Source organism: Rhinatrema bivittatum, chromosome 3, assembly GCF_901001135.1.
Source record: "Rhinatrema bivittatum chromosome 3, aRhiBiv1.1, whole genome shotgun sequence".
NCBI classification, from domain to species: Eukaryota; Metazoa; Chordata; class Amphibia; order Gymnophiona; family Rhinatrematidae; genus Rhinatrema; species Rhinatrema bivittatum.
This window is the reverse complement of record NC_042617.1, coordinates 367,485,517-367,504,030: the sequence shown is the minus strand read 5'-3', so window position 1 is coordinate 367,504,030 and position 18,514 is coordinate 367,485,517. Positions and strand designations below refer to the sequence as shown.

The 18,514-nt window shown below is 41.6% G+C and overlaps 1 protein-coding gene across 1 annotated transcript in view; it reads right to left on the bottom strand.

Moving 5' to 3' along the window:
* CEP162 (centrosomal protein 162) overlaps positions 1 to 18,514 on the bottom strand; it is a 423,542-nt gene that overhangs the window by 118,558 nt on the left and 286,470 nt on the right. The window contains 2 exon segments of the mRNA XM_029595494.1: positions 7,379 to 7,491; positions 9,380 to 9,517. Of these exon segments, the coding sequence (XP_029451354.1) occupies positions 7,379 to 7,491; positions 9,380 to 9,517 (251 nt within the window).

The following is an 18,514-nucleotide window of genomic DNA, read 5'->3' as shown; positions in this document are numbered from 1 at the left end:
AAAGACATGGTTTAATGGAACACAATCAGCATGGATTTATCCAGGGGAAGTCTTGCCTCACAAATCTGGTAAATTTTTTTGAAGGGGTTTATAAACGTGGATAAAGGTGAACCGATAGAAGTAGTGTATTTGGATTTCAGAAGGTATTTGACAAAGTTCCTCATAAGAGGCTTCTAAGAAAACTAAAAAGTCATGGGATAGGAGGTGATGTCCTTTCGTGGACTACAAACTGGTTAAAAGATAAGTGTGAGGCAGCGCCCCTAGTGTTCCCCTATTTTCCTGTGCAGGCCCAGGCTAGATGCCTGGTCCACCTTAAATGCCTTAAGGAGAGTATGCTCTATGTGCGGGATCTTGCGGGGCACATGAGGCTCAGAGGGCATAACCAGAGACTGGGGAATAAGAGCTGGAATCCAGGTGAGGATAGGCAGACCAGGCCAGGTCTCCGGGAGGAAGGCAGATCTTGTAGGCAATACTGTCCAAACACTGAGCTGAGAGGTAGCAACACACTGTAAGTAAAAAAAGTACACTGTTTTTTGGAGAAGACAGTTTATTGTTGTGCATGTGTGAAATTATAATAAAGAGATACTGTTTTAAGAAGGCTAGAATCAGACTAGTTTGTCTCCAGGCCTGTGGGAATCACCGCTCGTTCCCACAACAGAAAATGGTCAGTTTTCTCAGTGGAAAAGGGTAAACAGAGGAGTGTCTCAGGGATGTGTACTTGGACCGGTGCTTTTTAATATCCTACCTAATAAACGAAGGATGACCGACGTGCCGCAAATGCGCAGTAGAGACCAGCTGTACCGCGCATGTGCGGGCGAGCACGTCGGTCTGAGCCAGAAAAAAAGAAAAAAAATGGCGGCGTCGAGTGGCAGCGGCGTCCAGTGGCAGCGGCGGCGTCGGGAGGCAGCGGCGGTGTTGAGTGGCAGCAGCGGTGGCGGCGTCCGGTGGTAGCGTCGGCGTCGGGTGGCAGCGGCGGTGGCAGCGGCGGCGGCGTCGGGTGGCAGCGGCTGCGGCGGCAGCGAGGGAGGAGAGAGAGAGGGAGGGACTGACAGAGAGAGGGAGGGACTGAGTGAGAGGGGAGGAGAGAGAGGAGTGGGACTGAGTGAGAGGGAGGGAGTGGGACTGAGTGAGAGGGAGGGAGGGAGTGGGACTGAGTGAGGGGGGGGAGAGAGAGGGAGGGGGGAGAGAGAGGGAGGGAGAGAGGGAGTGAGTGGGACTGAGAGAGAGAGGGAGGGAGGGAGTGGGACTGAGAGAGAGGGAGTGGGACTGAGGGGGAGGGGGAGGGAGTGGGACTGAGGGGGAGGGGGAGGGACTGAGTGTGAGTGAGAGGGAGGGAGGGGGTGAGACTGAGTGGGAGGGAGGGACTGAGTGAGAGGAGAGGGAGGAGTGGGTGAGGGAGGGAGGTAGGGGGTGGTGAAGAGTGAGGGGAGAGAGAATGAGGGGGAGGTGAGAGACAGAGGGATGTAGCCCGTTTTAACGGGCTTAACGGCTTGTATTTATATAAATGATTTGGAAAGGAATATGATGAGTGAGGTGATCAAATTTTCAGATGCCACAAAATTATTTAGAGTAGTTGAAACACATGGGGATTGGGATAAATTGTTGAACAAACTTTCGAGACTGGAAGATTGTGCATCCAAATGGCAGATAAAATTTAATGTGGACAAGTGCAAGGTGATGCACATAGGGAAAAATAAACCATGCTGTATTTACACTGTTGCGTCCGTCGGTCTCAGAAGGCTTCGACCCTTGTGCCTCACCTTTTTCTCTGCTCTCCCTGCTAGCCTTGGGAAGATGACTACCACTGTGTCTGCAAGCCGCATTCTCTGCGTCCCCGGAACTGCTATGGCAAAGCCTCACACCATGTTTCTCATAAGGGCACGCAAGCCACACGCCACGCATGCCACACACATCTTTATCCATGTCATGGCAGGAACCTCGGGGGCTTCCCCCTCGAATGGCATCACGCCATCTGGGTATTTAGCCTACGCTTGTTTGCTAGCTCATTGAGTTAGCAAGGATTGGACTCGTCCAGTTTAAGCTACTCTGCTGTTTCCGTGCTGCCGCTGGAAGCTCTCTCTGCCCTTCAGGGTATTCTCTAACCTGGGTACCCGCTCCTCGGGGGCCCTCTGCTTTCTTTCAGGTATCTTACTGGGATCAGGTACTTGCCCTGCCTCGGTGCCTGTAACCATCTACTTCTGCCTGGTGGAATCGTCAACCTTACAGCTACCATCTAGTGAGTAATCTAATTCTCAGTCTGTCTCATCTATAGCTCTGCCGTGCTGGGAAACTTACACCTGGATCTCCCTATACCATCTTGGTGAGACGGGTTCCCTCTGCCGAGGGTCCCTGGACTGTTACCTCTGGATCACCTCACTACTGCCACCTCTGGTGGTATACATCAGCTGTACAATAAAAGACAAAACTCTGTGTTTGTGTGTCCTGAGTCTAGCCCAGTACTGTGGCTCCCATGGGGCTCCTCCCCGTGGGCGTGGTCATCTGCCACAGTACCCAAGAATCCACTCAAACACCTCAAAACCATAACTTCCATATTAGGAGTTACCACCCAGGAAAAAGATCTAGGTGTTAAATGGATAATACATTGAAATTGTCGATTTATTGTGCTGCAGCGGTCTAAAAAGCAAACAGAATGTTAGGAATTATTAGGAAGGGAATGTGGAATAAAACAGAGAATATCATAATGCTTCTGTATCGCTCTATGTTGAGACCGCACCTTGAGTACTGTGTGCAGTTCTGGTCACTGCATCTCAAAAAAAGAAATAGTTGCACTGGAGAAAGTACAGAGAAGGGTTACCAAAATGATAAAGGAGATGGAACGGCTCCCCTATGAAGAAAGGCTAAAGAGGTTAGGGCTATTCAGCTTGGAGAAGAGATAGCTGAGGGGGGATATGATAGAGGTCTATAAAATCATGAGAGGACTAGAACAGGTAAACGTGAGTCAGTTATTTACTCTTACTGATAATAGAAGGACAAGGGGGCACTCCATGAAGTTAGAAAGTAACACATTTATAACAAATCAGAGAAAATTCTTTTTCACTTAATGTATGATTAAGCTCTGGAATTCATTCCCTGAGGATGTAGTTAGGGAAGTAGTGTAGCTGGGTTTAAAAGTGGTTTGGATAAGTTCTTTGAGGACAAGACCATTAAGTCGAAATTAAGACTTACCTGATAATTTTCTTTCTTTTACTTCTGCTACACCAGTCAAGAATCTGTGGGTTTAGTCCCCTGATCCAGCAATTGGCAGAGGTTTTTTTTTTTTTTTTTTTTTTTAATGACATCACCTGTATGTATGTCATGCATGGATCCAGATACAGCCAGTGTACTACTGTCAAAGCTAAATTTAAATTATAGGAACTAGCAAACACAAAAATGTAATAATTGAAATCTAAAATGTTGACCTAATCTCAACAAAAAAAAAAAATCCACCCAAAAATGTAATCTCTATCCTTTCTTTGAGATAAATCATCAACTTACACTATGAGAAGCACTTTAACTAAAAAATCTAGTCTTAAAAATATTTGAAGGAATGAAAATTCACCTCAAACCATTTCCCCCTTTTATTAATTTTTGTCTTTTCTTTTTACAATTTATAGCATTTAATTAATTAGATCTCACTCTCATATAGGTAGCCCAATTTGCACATCCCAGGGTGGGCTTCTTGACCGGTGTAGCAGAAGGAAAGGAAAGGATATTATCAGGCAAGTCTTAATTTCTCCTTCCTTGTCCTTCTGCTTCACCGGTCAAGAACCTGTGGAATGTTTAAAGCGCCATTACATTGGGTGGGTGGATTGCAAATTCACTATTAAGACAGCTGTCCCAAAATTAGCATCTTATTTCACTATAAGGCTTGGCAAGTGGACCTAGAGTTGTCCAAGTTTCCGTTTTACATATATCAAATAGATTTACTATGGGTAATTCCGCTCACAATGAAGACTATGCTCTTGCTGAATGGGTCCCGATGCCTTCCGGCAATTACAGCCCCTGAAGTAAATATGCAGACACTATGGCTTTCTTAATCCATCTTGAAAATGGTCGCCTTTGAGGTGGTCTCCCCTTTATGTGCGCCACTTAACACAGGGTCAGAGGTGCTGTGTGACATTTTCTGTGCAGGAGTGATATGTGTATCTGGAAGAACATGTACTTCCAGAATTGGTTGATTTCCAATGTAGAAACAGCAGACACTGTTGACATTAGATTCTTTAGATAATTAATATATATATCTGTTTGAAATCTTCATCCATTTTTTGCCTTGGTCTTAAAGCCAATGCTACCGATGTAGTTGTTGCTGAAAAGTCATCTGTTTCCAGAACCATAATGGAAGGCATGGATCCCACAAAGTACCTTAATGCCAATGGACACTACAAAGCCTAAATACATCTCCACTTCGGCAAGCTATTATCATTCACCAAAGCATGTTGGTACCATTGATCTTTCAGTGTATGATGTTTCTTGGCACTAAGCTTAGACACAGACTGGTTTTCAATCCTGCTCTTCTTTAGCATCATGGTTGATGCATTATGCTGCTTTCAATGCTAATCTCTTTTGGCACCACTGTTGACACACTGGGGCAGATATTTTTTAAAAAGTTGAGCTCCTAAATTTAGGCTCCTATTGTTAGGTGCTTATTTTCAGTTGAAATTAGAAGTCTAAGTTTTCAGCTGAAAATTCACATAAAAGTTAGGGGCTACATTTAGGCCTGCTATTCATTTACCTAGATTTAGGCCCTTACATCATTCTTTAGTTTCCAACTTTGTTTCCCTGCCATAACACCACCTCTGTAGCCACCTACTTTTTATTTTTATTTATTTATTTAAAAACTTTTCTATACCGTTGCTAAGTTAAATACCATCGCAACGGTTTACATGTAGGCACATATTTAATGTAGGTAAAAGTGTACTATAGTACATTCTAACAGGTGCCGTCAAAGGTTCGGTTACAATATATCATTAAACATAGACATTAGTGAAGTAGTTTCTGACCAATTGTACCAAGGTACTTACACCAGTAGTTTTGTCACATCTAGTATTATCGCTATGCTTTATTGTGGTGTGGAGTTCGTAGACTAATCTACTGTATAGTCCTCGGACTGTGTGACGGTGCCTTCTGTCTTTTCCTGAATAATTTTAGGTTCCTAAATTTAGATATTTAGTGAATCTAGGAGCCAAACTGATCCCATTGTGTTCAACTTTTACTGAAGACAAACTGCATCAAGACAAACTGCATGGCTGGATGGCTTTGGCCATTGTGTTCATTGGAGAATATCTCTACCTGTTGTGCGGGCACCTGTAGAGGTGGTGTTGTGGACACCACCGCCTCCTGGAGTGGCACAGGACAGCAAGGCAGGAATTAAGTGTGGGCAATCCGGTGAGGCTGGAGAAATGAACAAGTGCAGACTAGGCTGGAGCTCTAGGATGAAGTGTAGGCTGGAATGGGATTCTGGAGCGGAGTGCAGGCTGGAATGGGATTCTGGAGTGGAGTGCAGGCTGGAATGGAGTTCTGGAGTGGCATGCAGGCTGGAATGGGATTCAAGAACAGATCGAAGATGTGTGGAGGTAAGACTGAACTCAGGAATACTGGAACAGCTTATGGGTAAGCGTGGAACTGGAATACTGGAACAGAGTATGGGTAAACATAGGAAAAGAGCGCAGGTAAGCATGGAACTGGAATACTGCAACAGGGACTACGGCAAGACAGACTAGGACAAGACAGAACAAACCAGGACGAGCACTACACAGAACATGGAAACCAGAATGTCCGAAGGCAGCATAGGCAACGAAAGCCCTGAGGGGCAAGGCTGAGAGAGGTTTAGAAACAATGAAGAGACCTAGAAGTCTCAGGTTAGGCCAAAGGTCAGGAAACAGAGAGGCCTAGGGTAGGTCACAAGGGAAGGAAGTTTCAAAAGGTCTGCAGGCCACAGGGCAAGGCAAAAGGCAGAACAGAAGGCCCAAAGGCCACAGGAAAATCTAGCATAACTAGAATCAGAAGGCCCGAGGCCACATGGGAATACAAGGAAAGGCCTTGGAAGGTTGCAAAACAAGAGTGGCTAAAGCAGGGAGCCAAGGAGGACTCGATGCTGAAGCATTGAGGGGAAAAACAGACAGGGTTAAGTAGGGCAGGAGTCTAGGTGTCTTGTGGTCAGGAGAGAAGGCCTTGGGCAGCCAGGGTCGAGAACTCATGGAAGTCCTCAGGTGGCACGGAGGCAGTAGGACAGGGACCAAAAATGAGCTGGAAGTTATGGTTCCAAGCAGGGTTCACTGGGTCCACTGGTGGAGGGGAGTCTGTGCAGCAGCTGGAACCGTAACACTACTTCGCTAAATGACTATGTCTAATGATTTATTGTAACCGAACCTTTGACGGCACCTGTTAGAATGTACTATAGTACACTTTTACCTACATTAAATATGTGCCTACATGTAAACCATTGCGATGGTATATAACTTAGCGACAGTATAGAAAAGTTTTTAAATAAATAAATAAATAGGAGTGAGGCGAGAGATTTCCTTTGCAATGAAGGCTCCTTGCAAGTAGAAGGCCTTACTCCCTTCAATGTGAAGTGCTCAAATGCTCCTCTTCTTTTTGTTTAACCATAGAAAAAGATGAACTGAACTTCAAAGGAGCAGAGAAGATTTCTGAAAATTGCATCTTCCTAATTCTTCTTCCTCTGGGTAACATTCTGGTGTATGTAGCACGGTTTGGACCATTATATGAAGGTCACAGTGAACACTTGCAGCTTGAGTGGTGGTCCAAAATGAACATTTTGCAGGTGCAGGTAGGGCCTCTTGAAATGACATAGTTGCTTTTGGGCCATATTGCTGAAGACCAATGAGCCAATATCAAAAACAATTTTGAGCGGAGGAAAAGTTTCCACTGTTCCTAGTCAAATGAAGTTGAGAAGCTGAGATGAAGGAAAAAGATTATTTTTTGAAGCTCACGGGGGAAAAAGATGAAAAAATTTGAGTCTCAGAAGATACTCTAGGTGTCAAGAAAAAATGTTTCTTGAGAGAGCTAAAGGATGCATCCACTTGGCAGGATGAATAAAAAAAGATGGAAAAGACTTACATGGTGGCGGCTATATGAAATTCCTGTGCATGCTAGACATTTTTTGGTTGGGGAGTTGGGGTGAAACAGGAAAGAGAGGGAGAGTCATACCCAAAAGTACGGCTGAACGAGGTTGATGGGAAAAAAGTAAAATATAAATAGTCAAGTGATGCCACATAGAAATGATTATTGAATAGTCCATACAAAATTCCCAGAGGGCTTTCTATTTTTGTTTTTTAGAAATTCTATATAAAACTTTATTTTATAAATTTACTAAGGTGAATTTCTTAAAAATGTTCCAAATTATAAAAATACTAACTTCAAAGCTGATAACTCAGCCATTAGACATTGATTTTCTTTGAACATCATTTCTTCATTCGTCTTGTTCTGGGTCTGGAGTTCTTTTACTTGCTTATATAATTTTTCATTTTCCTAGCAAAAATAAAAAAAATACCAGAATGATTAGGATCAGTTTCAGCTGGGCAGCAGATAAGACAGACAAAAATGTAGAAAACAGCTGATCAATTGCCTGTAGGAAGTAAACAGCTGACTGGTAAGCAAAAATTGCAGTTTCTGAAGTTTTAGGGCTCTACTGTAATTAAAGTATGCCTTAAAAGGTTCACAATAGTATATCTTCTAGTTCAGGATTTTCAATATGTAATAGCATAGAGAGGGTAATCTTCAAAGACAGGAGAGTCTACAGGTACTTTTTTACCTGCAGACTGTCCACAAATTTTTAAAGTATACGCCTACCCCTGTCACAGCATAACCGGTGTGTGTACATGCAAAAACAGCCCTATACATGTGTATGTGGGTCACAAAACAGTGAGACAATCTGACACTCTATATATCTCCCACTGTGAGAGGGGCACTTTCAACTCAAGTTGGGTTTTGGGAGGGGGAGATGTTATATTGGTCTGACTAGGGCACAAGGGTTTTGTAGACCCTTGTAACAACATCCCCCCCCCCCCCCACCCAAACTCACCCTGAGTTGAAAGTGCCCCTCTTATAGTGGAAGATATATAGCGTATCACTCTAACAGTCTCTCTCTCCCTCTCTCTCCCTCCATGGTCACTCGTGAATACATGTGTAAAGGCTCCACACATATTCACAGTAGGGCTATTTTAAATGATATGTGTGCATTTGCACGTATGATATAAAATTAAGCATATTTTTGCTCACGTGCCCAATACGCATCTTTATGGGTGCATGTGCGCTCCTTTTAAAATGTACCTGAGTGATTTTATTTTCATATGCAGATTTCACCTACTATAAAGCAGGTACAAGGTCTGTGGGTATTTTTGCACCACAAGGGTTTATACTACCACATTTTCAAAATGAAACTCCACAGGGAATTTCCCTTTGAAAATGAGCTTGCAAGATCTGCAAGCTGCCTGGAGACTGTGAAGATTGCCTCTCAGTGCATCAATTCAAGGTAAAACTAACTGAAGTTAAGATTAATAGATAGTGTGGATAATCTGTATCTTTTTTTCATCTGTTTTGCATGTTTAAACTAAACTTGGTTATCCCACTGTCCAACTGCAGATTCTTAAAAGATTTATTTAAAAGGTTTATATCCCGCAAATATCCAACTCACAATAAACACTATTATCACTTACGATATGAGGTTAGATTTTGAAAACAGTTTCTGTTTTAAGAAATCTAAATTGTTTAAATTTAGGGAGGATAATTTTCACAGTGATTTCTGTGAATAAAAAGCATTTTAATTGGCTAGATGAAAATTGCCCTCCTTCAATACAGCTAAAAATTTGAGCTTTTTTAAAAGAGCAGCAAAAAGTACTGGATGCCAGAGCCTTAATGAGGCTAATATTCAGTAAGCCATTTAGTGGATATCTTTGAAAATATCCAGGTAAATAGCAAGTTATCCGGCCACACAAGGCTGGATAACTTAAAAACCTAATCGGCTATATTCAAACACACATGTAGCCATATAAGTTATTTGTCTAAATGGCTTTTGAATATGGACCTCAATATTGTAGCCACTAATAATTCTACATTGAGAAATGAAAGCTTTTGATAAAAAAACAAAAAACATAGCTTCTTATTCATTCTTACTTTGCATGCTTTAAGATTAGATCTTACCTGATACTTCTCACTTGATGATTTTGTACTATTTACATTCCATAGTACCATGCCATCAAATACACATTTTTATTTGGAGCTTTATCAAGGTGGAGAATTGAGTTTTTATCTAGATACTGAAAATGGTTATGTCAGCCTCCTATAGTAAGTGATAAAATTGTTCAGTAATATTCTTGAAATTATATCCCATATATAATGTTACTAAAATCATTTTCACCTGCTGATAACCTTGAAGAAGAGTCTCTTGTTCTTGAATATCTTTTTGTATTTGCTTCAGTTTTTCTTCAGTGACAGGGTCTTTTATTTCTCCAAGCACCAACTTGTTTATTTCACTTGTGTTTTCTCTGCTGTGTAACTTAATACAAACAACTGTTTCACTATGTTTTTGAAGACAGAAAGGGTTTTACAGAAAATCAAATTGACAACAGCAGCGTGTGATTTTCACCCGGAACTAAGAGACAAATTACTTTACCATTATTTTTTTTTTTATAACATACTCCTTGCAAACTGTTTCTGTGTTATGATTATTATTACGTGATATAATGGAGATTACAATTTTGCACAGTGCCTGTTTCACTGCACCAGGAGAATAAATTAGTTTAGTTTTCTTTAATATATGCAAACCCAGACTCATCTACTTGTATAGAGTAGATCAGATGTAATGCAAAAAGGCTGGACAGTAAAAGATTTAGGTTGACTAAACTGAATTCTGTGTCCAGGTTGGGTGAATTTGGTACATATAATGCATAGCCTTACAATAAAAAGGATAGCAGACAAATGTACCCATTACAAAAAATGGACAAGAGGACAGAAAGCCAAAACAGTCAAAATACAAACATCACAACTTCTTTACTGCCTACTGCCGTAGAATACACAAATAAAGATGACACACAAAACAACAATTGACATGTTCCCTCCTCCAGCTGCCTTCATGCTCATCTGCTGCCACTCTCTCCTAGTTGAGACCCTGCCAGTATGATTAAAATCTTGATTTCACTAAGGAAGTAATAAATACATAAATAAATAGGTGATCAAGGGAAAGCTACTCGACAGCAAGCAATTGAGAAAGGAGGAGGAAGGGCCAACCAGTTGAGAGTTTTAGAGGTAGAAATATCATTGGGAAAGGATACGCAAAGTGAGGAAGGCAAAAGGATGATAGTGAATGATCAGAAGGAAATAAAAGTGTAAGAAGAAATCATGAAGATCTGAAATAGAGAGTTGTAAAAAAGTGAGAAGGAAAGAAAAAGGAAAGAGAAGAAGAATGATGATCAGACAGACAGGAAGACACTAGAGGGTGGTAAGTATATTTGTATTGATTTAGTAGGAAAATATCTATGACAGCATTATCAGTGGACACATACAAAAATAGACTGATTCCTATTATTTTAATAACATGGAACTATGAAGTTATATGGAATATAGACAAGCCAAGAAGAAATAGCTGGAAAATTATGAGCACAATAAAAGTTTAGATCACATGGAGATGTGATTCAGGGAATCCCATGAATGAGATATGATCATAAGGGACAGTAATCTGTTTAGGGATGTCAGAAAAGGAATAAGAGTAGCTCCTTATATATAAACAAATATCAAAACAACTGAAATGCAAGGGGACATTTGGAAAGGAGGCAGTGATGTGGTCTCTCTTAGATAAGGGATGTGGCACTTCAATCAACATCGGTGTGATCTACAGATCGCTGACTCAGACAGAGGAACCGGACAGATATCTGGCTGAAGACACCTAAAAGGTGGGAATGAAGAGAGAAAAGTTGTTCTTGGGAGTTTTTAACCTGCCATGAGTGGAGTATCTTTTCTGCAGAATTGGTTAGAAGAGAGATCCTGGACTCCTTCTAGAGGCTCTCCACAGATAAATGGTAATGGAACCCACAAACGAAGAGGTGATACAAATAGAAAAAGCATTTCTAAGTTTTCGGATTGGTACCTATTTGAGCAACAGGGATCATCAGATGATATTGTTTGATATAACAGCCAAGGCGAGGAGGAGTCTCACAAAGTCCTGGATTTCCAAAATACCAAATTTAGGGGTGGATTTATCAAAATGCGTTATAAGGGACAGTACCGCATGCGATAGCAAAAGGGGCGTGTTTTATGCTAATATAGCATTTATCGCGAAGAGCTAAGTTAGCGCAAATTGCGATACCATTTCAGATTCTGCGATAAGTGCCAGACCTGTTGTATTACCTGCATTCAACCACTGGGGGGGGGGAGGAGGGAGAGAGAGAGAGAGAGAGAGAGAGGGAGAGAGAGAGAGAGAGAGACTGGCCATATAGGCAGGTATTTGTATCCCTATGGTAGGCCCACCTAGTAACTCGAGGTGGGGATTAGGGACCACTTTGACATTCTACGTGACACCTACAAACAGAACAGTGGTCTCTTGTGAAGATTTGCTGGCCTTCGGAGTGAGGAAACTCACTCCAAGATGAGATTTGGGCAAGGTTCTCTCAACCTAGCTTGATGTCAAGAGAACCTTGCCCAAATCTCATCTTGGAGTGAGTTTCCTCACTCCGAAGGCCAGCAAATCTTCACAAGAGACCACTGTTCTGTTTGTAGGTGTCACGTAGAATGTCAAAGTGGTCCCTAACCCCCTACACTCTTACCTAATCCTCACCTCGAGTTACTAGGTGGGCCTACCATAGGGATACAAATACCTGCCTATGGGCCATGATATTATGGCCAGTCTCTCTCTCTCTCTCTCAATTTGCATCGCACCATACAATATGGTGTGATCGCATGCAAAAACACCTTATCGCATTTTGAAAAATGACCCCCTTAGTGAAAAGGGGAAGTACCTTAAGGAGGCACTGGCAGAGTAGAAAGATTTTGCTGAAGTAGAATAGTGGACTAAACTACAAAGGGCTATTAAAAAGCATCAAACATTTAAGAAAGTAAGTAAAAGAGGAAAAAGAGACTGCTATGGCCATGAGAAACATTCTTGTTCTTACTCATTACCTCCTACTCGGTTTTAGCTCCTGTGTTTTTTTTTTTTTTTTTTAACATATATATATATATATATGAAGCCTCTGAGGGAGAAAATCTGTAGCTTTAGGATTCACTTTCACTGTTCTGCAGAAGATGGGCAGATTTATATATATAGTACCCAAAACTGATTCTAGTGACACTACTATTATTTTAAACAACTGTTTAGCTATACTGGCTGATTGGTTTAAATTGAATAGATTACAGATAAATCCTCCAAAACCCAAGGTTTTATAGAAAAGTAAACCTAAGAATACCAGCTTTATGATTTCTCACCCCCGCTGGAAGGGGATGTGCTTCCGATTGTATCCAGGTCTGCAGTCTTAGTACCATTCTTGATTCATTATGGTCAGTGGAAGCCAAGATAGCGGTTGTTTCAAAGTCTGCTTTCTTCAACTGCCCAGACTTTTCCCTTTATGTCCTTACTTAGAAAAAACGTTTTTAGCTAATGCTTTACCTGCTTTTATTACAATGGGTTTCAACTACTGTAACTCATACTTATTGGACTACTAGGAAAATGAAATCACAGAATACAATTAGTCCAAAATATTGCAGCCGTTTGATTTTGGGTGCTAAATATCAGGAGCATATATCATCTGTTTTGAAGGAGTTTCATTGGCTGCACATTAAACATCACACAAAATTTAAAGTACTACTTCCTCTATTTTTTAAAGCATGTAAGATGGCAGGTCCAGCTTATCTTGCTAACCACGTTAATTATATTCCTATTCACGCACTCCATTCAGCAAAGGTTGCTTGTTTAATAGCTCCTTTACATGAAATGAAACTGAAAGGTACAAGGTGAAGGGTCTTCTTCAATTCAGCCTCCTATTTCTAGAATAGCACGCCAAAGGACTTTTGTATGTCTGATAACTTTTCTGTTTTGAAGGAAGATTATTAGCTAGCTTTTTATTTTATTTTTTTATTGATTTCAAACAATATTACATTGAACCAATGCATATAGAAAAACCAGAAAAGAAAAAACACATATTCGCAATGCTGCACAAAGCCAAATCTGTAAATCAAAAAGAAAATTATTCTATCTGAATATTATAGGAATTTTCGGAGGGCTCACATTAAAGCAGATTATAACAATCTTATATTAAGAAAAACTGCATAGATATTACACCTTTCCCTTTTTTTTTGACAAATTCCTTCTCGAGGTTATCAGGAGTGGGAGTCCAGATACTGTCTCAGCTGTTCCTCTTCCATGAAAATATATCTATTATTTTGATATACAATTATACATCTACAGGGAAATCTAAGATAAAATGTAGCCCCCCTAGCAATTACTTCGTTTTTCATTAGTAGGAAAGCTTTCCTTTTCTCCTGCATCTTTCTTGTAATATCAGGAAACATCCTAATTTGCTTTCCATAAAATAGTTGTTGTTGATTGCGGAAATATAATTGAAGGATTTTATCTCTTTTTGCCTGCTGCACAAATGTTACCAAGAGCGTAGCATGATCCTCAATCATAGTTTCGAAAGATTTCTCTATTATGTCCGATAAATTATCAGATGACTTTTCTTCTTGATCTCTTTTTTCTTGTTTAGAGGGAAGATAAATTATTTTTGAAAACAGATGATTCTACATAACCTAATATATTTATTAGGTAACTCTTAAGAAGTTCTTTTGCTGGCATCCATTTTGTCCGGGGAAAATTAAGTATTCTTAAGTTTGTTTTCCTCAGTTATTTCTCAAAAAAATCAATCTTCTTTGACAAAACCTTATTAGCTGGCTTTTTAACCAAGTTTTTAGTGCCTGATGGTTTTTACTTCTTTTAGAGTTGATTAATTTATTGTCTTATTATAAGTTAGTATAGTTAAAGGTCAGCATATATATTTCCTTATGGCCTAATTTTTATATATTCCTTTTTTATATAGACAGTAGTTTTTGTTTTTTTTAGGTAGATCATCTAATCTTTTTTTCCCATTTCTTTCTATGAATTCTGTTGATTTTAGTAGAAGTCCTGGTTTCCTCTATCCAATTGACCTTTCACTTTTATTGTCTATTATTTTAAGTTTCCTGCTACTTTTTTGCTCGTGTGATAGGGAAGGAGGGAAAGACTAGTTTTGTTAAGGCAGATGGTGGGTTAGATAGCAATCACAAGCTGAACTGTTAATTAGCCAAGGGCTGTGAAACTGCCAGTGGTCATTAACTCATCAAAAATGGCCATTTGAAATTGAAAAAACTGCAAAAAAACAAACAAAAAAAAAAACCCAAACAAAAAACCTGTTGGTTTTACAAAGTACTGAATGTGTGACTTTAGTAAGTGAATTGTGCCAAATCACAGACATCAGAAGCACCAGCTATTGGATGGCAAGTAAACTCCGCTGAATTGGGAAAAATGTCAGTATCTTGCATAAACAGTGTTGATATTATTTCATGGCAAGATTTCCGCTGATTGATTTGGAAAAGTATAAGCAACTAAAAAAACAGCTGTTGAAAGAACTCATTCTTGAAGGAATTTACTTACTAATCAATTCAGTTACATCCACATTGCTGTGTATAACTACAGTAATAAGTAAGAGAGATTCACAGCACTAGTAACAAGATTAACAGCAATGTACACACATAACTGCTGCAGCATCCATAGCAGCCTCATCATTATCAGAAGGAGAAAAAGAGACCCATATGAGAGAACCTGAGGATATCCAGGATGCGACAGATGGCCGCTCGCAATTCACAGTTCCAGCTTGTGGGTAAGAAATTTCCATGAGGGTGGGATTTGTAAATGTTTTCCTATTTTAAAAGAGAGCTGATTACATATTTAAAGGGCGATCACAAGGAGTTTAAGGTAACAGGCTTATGTTTTCATAGGTAGATTTGTTTTAAACCCAGGGCCACAGAGATTATAGTAAGGTGAATTGTTCTTGGCCAGTGACAGGTTTAAATCAGACTGTGGGTCACTGAATAATGTATGACGATGTTTCTTGTTTGTTATTATAAATATATTTTGTTTATTGCTAGTAAGCTTTATTAATAAATCTGGGTGACTTCTTATCTTTTTTCTGCCTAACAATGTAGTTTATTTTTGTTGTAGCCTTGAGATAAACAAGGAGAAGTTTATCAGGGTAGTCTTACATCAAATTAGTGGAATAAATTTGGGGGGTGGATTTAGAATAATTCACCAGGGTTTCTTCTCTAGCAGTTTACATTATCTGCAATGATTTAACTTTTATTTGTGATTTGCTTGTTGTCGCTCTTTTAGAGCCCAACTTTCAAAACTGTCTGTGGTACACCATTTGCACGTGCAAGAGAGCCCACATATATTTCAGTTGTGTGAATCAATTAGCAGGTGTAAAAGTGTACAGACAAGTTTAGAAATGTATGTTTGTGTAGCACTTAAAAAATAACAACTTGTTTACATATTTCCGAACCCCTCTCTAAAATTTTCCCTTTCTATTTCAACCTGCTACACCAGTCCACTCCAAAACCAATGTGTTATGTCCCCCTACCAATAGATGGAGGCAGAGCACACAGACTTCTTTGTGATATCATCACTACTAGATATAAGTGGGCAAGCACTGACAAAACCCAGTATAATCTGCCTCTAGCTGATAGTAGGACTCACTCGTGGTGCAGCAGGATTTCTGAAGGCACTGATGCTGCTTACAGCCAGGTCCTTGGTTCATCCAGGAAAGCGAGCCCATATTAGAAGTTTCCCAGTCCTAGAAGGGACTAGGTAGAGCTGGGGGGAGGGGCGCACAGGTGGTCTCCTTGAAAAAAAAAAAAAGCATTGGAAGGAGAACCAGTGTGGTTTTTTTTTTAAGGCACTAGGGAGAGAATCCTCTCACCTGTCCCTCTCCCCCCACCACCTATTTTTTCCCCTGGAGGACTTTAAAAAAAAAAAAAAGGGCAAAATAGAGAGAAGCAGAAGTGTGGGTCAATTTCTATGTGGCAGGGGTACCTTTCATCTGAGAGAGTGATCTGTGGCAGAAACTCTGATCGCAACAGGTGCTATTCCTCTGCATCTCGCTCCCTATCCAGAGACAATAAGGAAATGGACAGATTCAAGTGAAAATCTGAGACCACCTTTGGCAAAAAGGAAGGAACAATACATAGCTGTATCACCCCCAGAACTCGTAAAAACGGCTCCCGGCAAGACAAGGCCTGCACCTCAGAAATTCTATGCACAGAGCAAATTGCCAAAAGAAACACCGTTTTCAGGGTCGGTAAACATAAGGAAAGGTTATACATTGGTCTAAATGTAGAGCCCGCTAAGAAATCCAAAACCAGATTAAGACTCCACAAGGGTACCGGTAAGCGCAAGGGAGGACGAAGATGTTTCACTCCTTTCAAGAAATGGGCCACATCTGGATGAGCTGACAAGGGACCACCATTCACCTGACCCCTGAAACAGGCAAGAGCCGCTTCTTGCACCTTTAAGGGCCAACCCTTTATTCAATCCATCCTGAAGTTTCCAAAATGAGCGGGATCTTAACTGAATGAGGAAGAACACCTCAATCTTCACACCAAGCCTCAAACACTCGCCAAACCCGCACATAGGCTAAGGAAGTGGAGAACTTTCTCGCTTGTAGCAAGGTGGCAATCTTCGCAGTAGAACATCCATGCTTCAGCAACCGAATCCTCTCAAGGGCCATACCGTAAGACAAAATTGAGTCGGATCTTCGTGAAGAACAGGTCCCTGCCAAAACAAATTCCTGTGCGCTCGAAACCAAAGGGGAGAGTCTACCAGGAGCAGTCGCAGATCCACATACCATGGTCTCCTGAGCCAATCTGGTGCCACCAGAACACTATCCATTTATGACCCTCAATCCTCTGAACCATTTTGCCTAACATGGGTCTCGAGGGAAAGGCATACAACAGCTTGTCCTTCGGCCATTCCTGAACAAGATACTCAAGGATTTTGGATCTCGTTTGAGGCTGAAGAACCAGAGAACCTTCACATTAAAAGAAGTCGCCAGCAGGTCTAGAAATGGAAGGCCCCAGCAAGCTACTATCAGCTGAAATGCCTCACCTGACAATACCTATTCTCCTGGGACCCTTGCAAAAGCTGTGTCCTCCCTGGCCTGAACATCCAGGTGGTAGAACCTGGAGAAGGTGTGTAGGGAGGACCATGTCACCGCCCGACAGATCTCGGCTGGCGAAAGTAGCTTGGTTTCAGCCCAGGAGACTGCCTGGGCCCTTGTAGAATGCACCTTGACCTGTAGAGGTAGTGGTTTTTCTACCTCTATGCAAGCTACCTTGATTACTTCTTTGATCCAGCGGGCTATGGCCACCCATGATGCTGCTTCCCCTTGTTTCTTCACGCTGTGAAGAACGAACAGGTGATCTGTTTTGCGCAGGGGTTCCAATCTTTCAAGGTATCGGACTAGGATTCGGATTCGGAGATACGCCGAGCTGAGCATATTGCGACCAAAAATGCTATCTTTAAGGTCAGGAGTCATAGAGACAGGCTGCGTGTTGGTCTGAAGGAATTCCCTGCTAGGAAGTCTAGGCTGAGGTTCCATAAGGGCACTGGCCATTTCATGGGTGGTAGGAGTTGTTTAACTCCTTTCAGGAGGCAAGACTCATCAGGATGAGTTGATAGTCTGATACCGTCTGCTTCAGACCTGAAGCATGCAAGGGCTGCAACTTGGACCTTGAGGGAGTTGAGAGACAACCCCTTCTTCATGCCGTCCTGTAGGAATTCCAGGATCGTGGAATGCTTCGAATACTCTCCAGATCCATACATAAGACAAAGATGTGGAGAACTTGCATGCCCGGAGCAGGGTGTCAAACACAGCTTTTGAGTAGCCGCGCTTCTTTAGGCTAGTCCTCTCAAGGGCCATACAGTAAGAGAGAATCGAGTCGGGTCTTCGTGGGAGATTGGTCCCTGCTGAAGAAGGTCCTGTATGGCGGTAGACGCAGAGGATTCCCCGCTAGTAGTCTTCGCATGTCCGCGTACCATGGTCTTCTTGGTCAATCCGGGGTGACTAGTAGAACTAGTCCCTTGTGGTGTTCTATCTTGTGGATGATCCTGCCCAGTAGTGGCCAGGGTGGGAAGGCATACAGAAGGTCTTCCTCTGGCCAGTTCTGGACGAGTGTCGATTCCCTGAGATTATGGTCCTCGTCTGCGGCTGAAGAACCTGGGGACTTGGGCATTGAGACGAGTTGCCAGTAGGTCCATAACTGGGAGACCCCATTGATGTACTATCAGCTGGAAGGCCGTGTCTGCCAGCGACCATCTGCTCTCTCTGCTGAGGTAGTCTCTCTCTGCTGAGGTAGTCTCTGCTGAGATGTTGTCTTTTCCCATGATGTGGGAGGCCAAAATCCCTTGCAGGTTTAATTCCACCCACTCCATGAGGGGGTCTATTTCCAGAGACACCTGCTTGCTCTTGGTTCCTCCCTG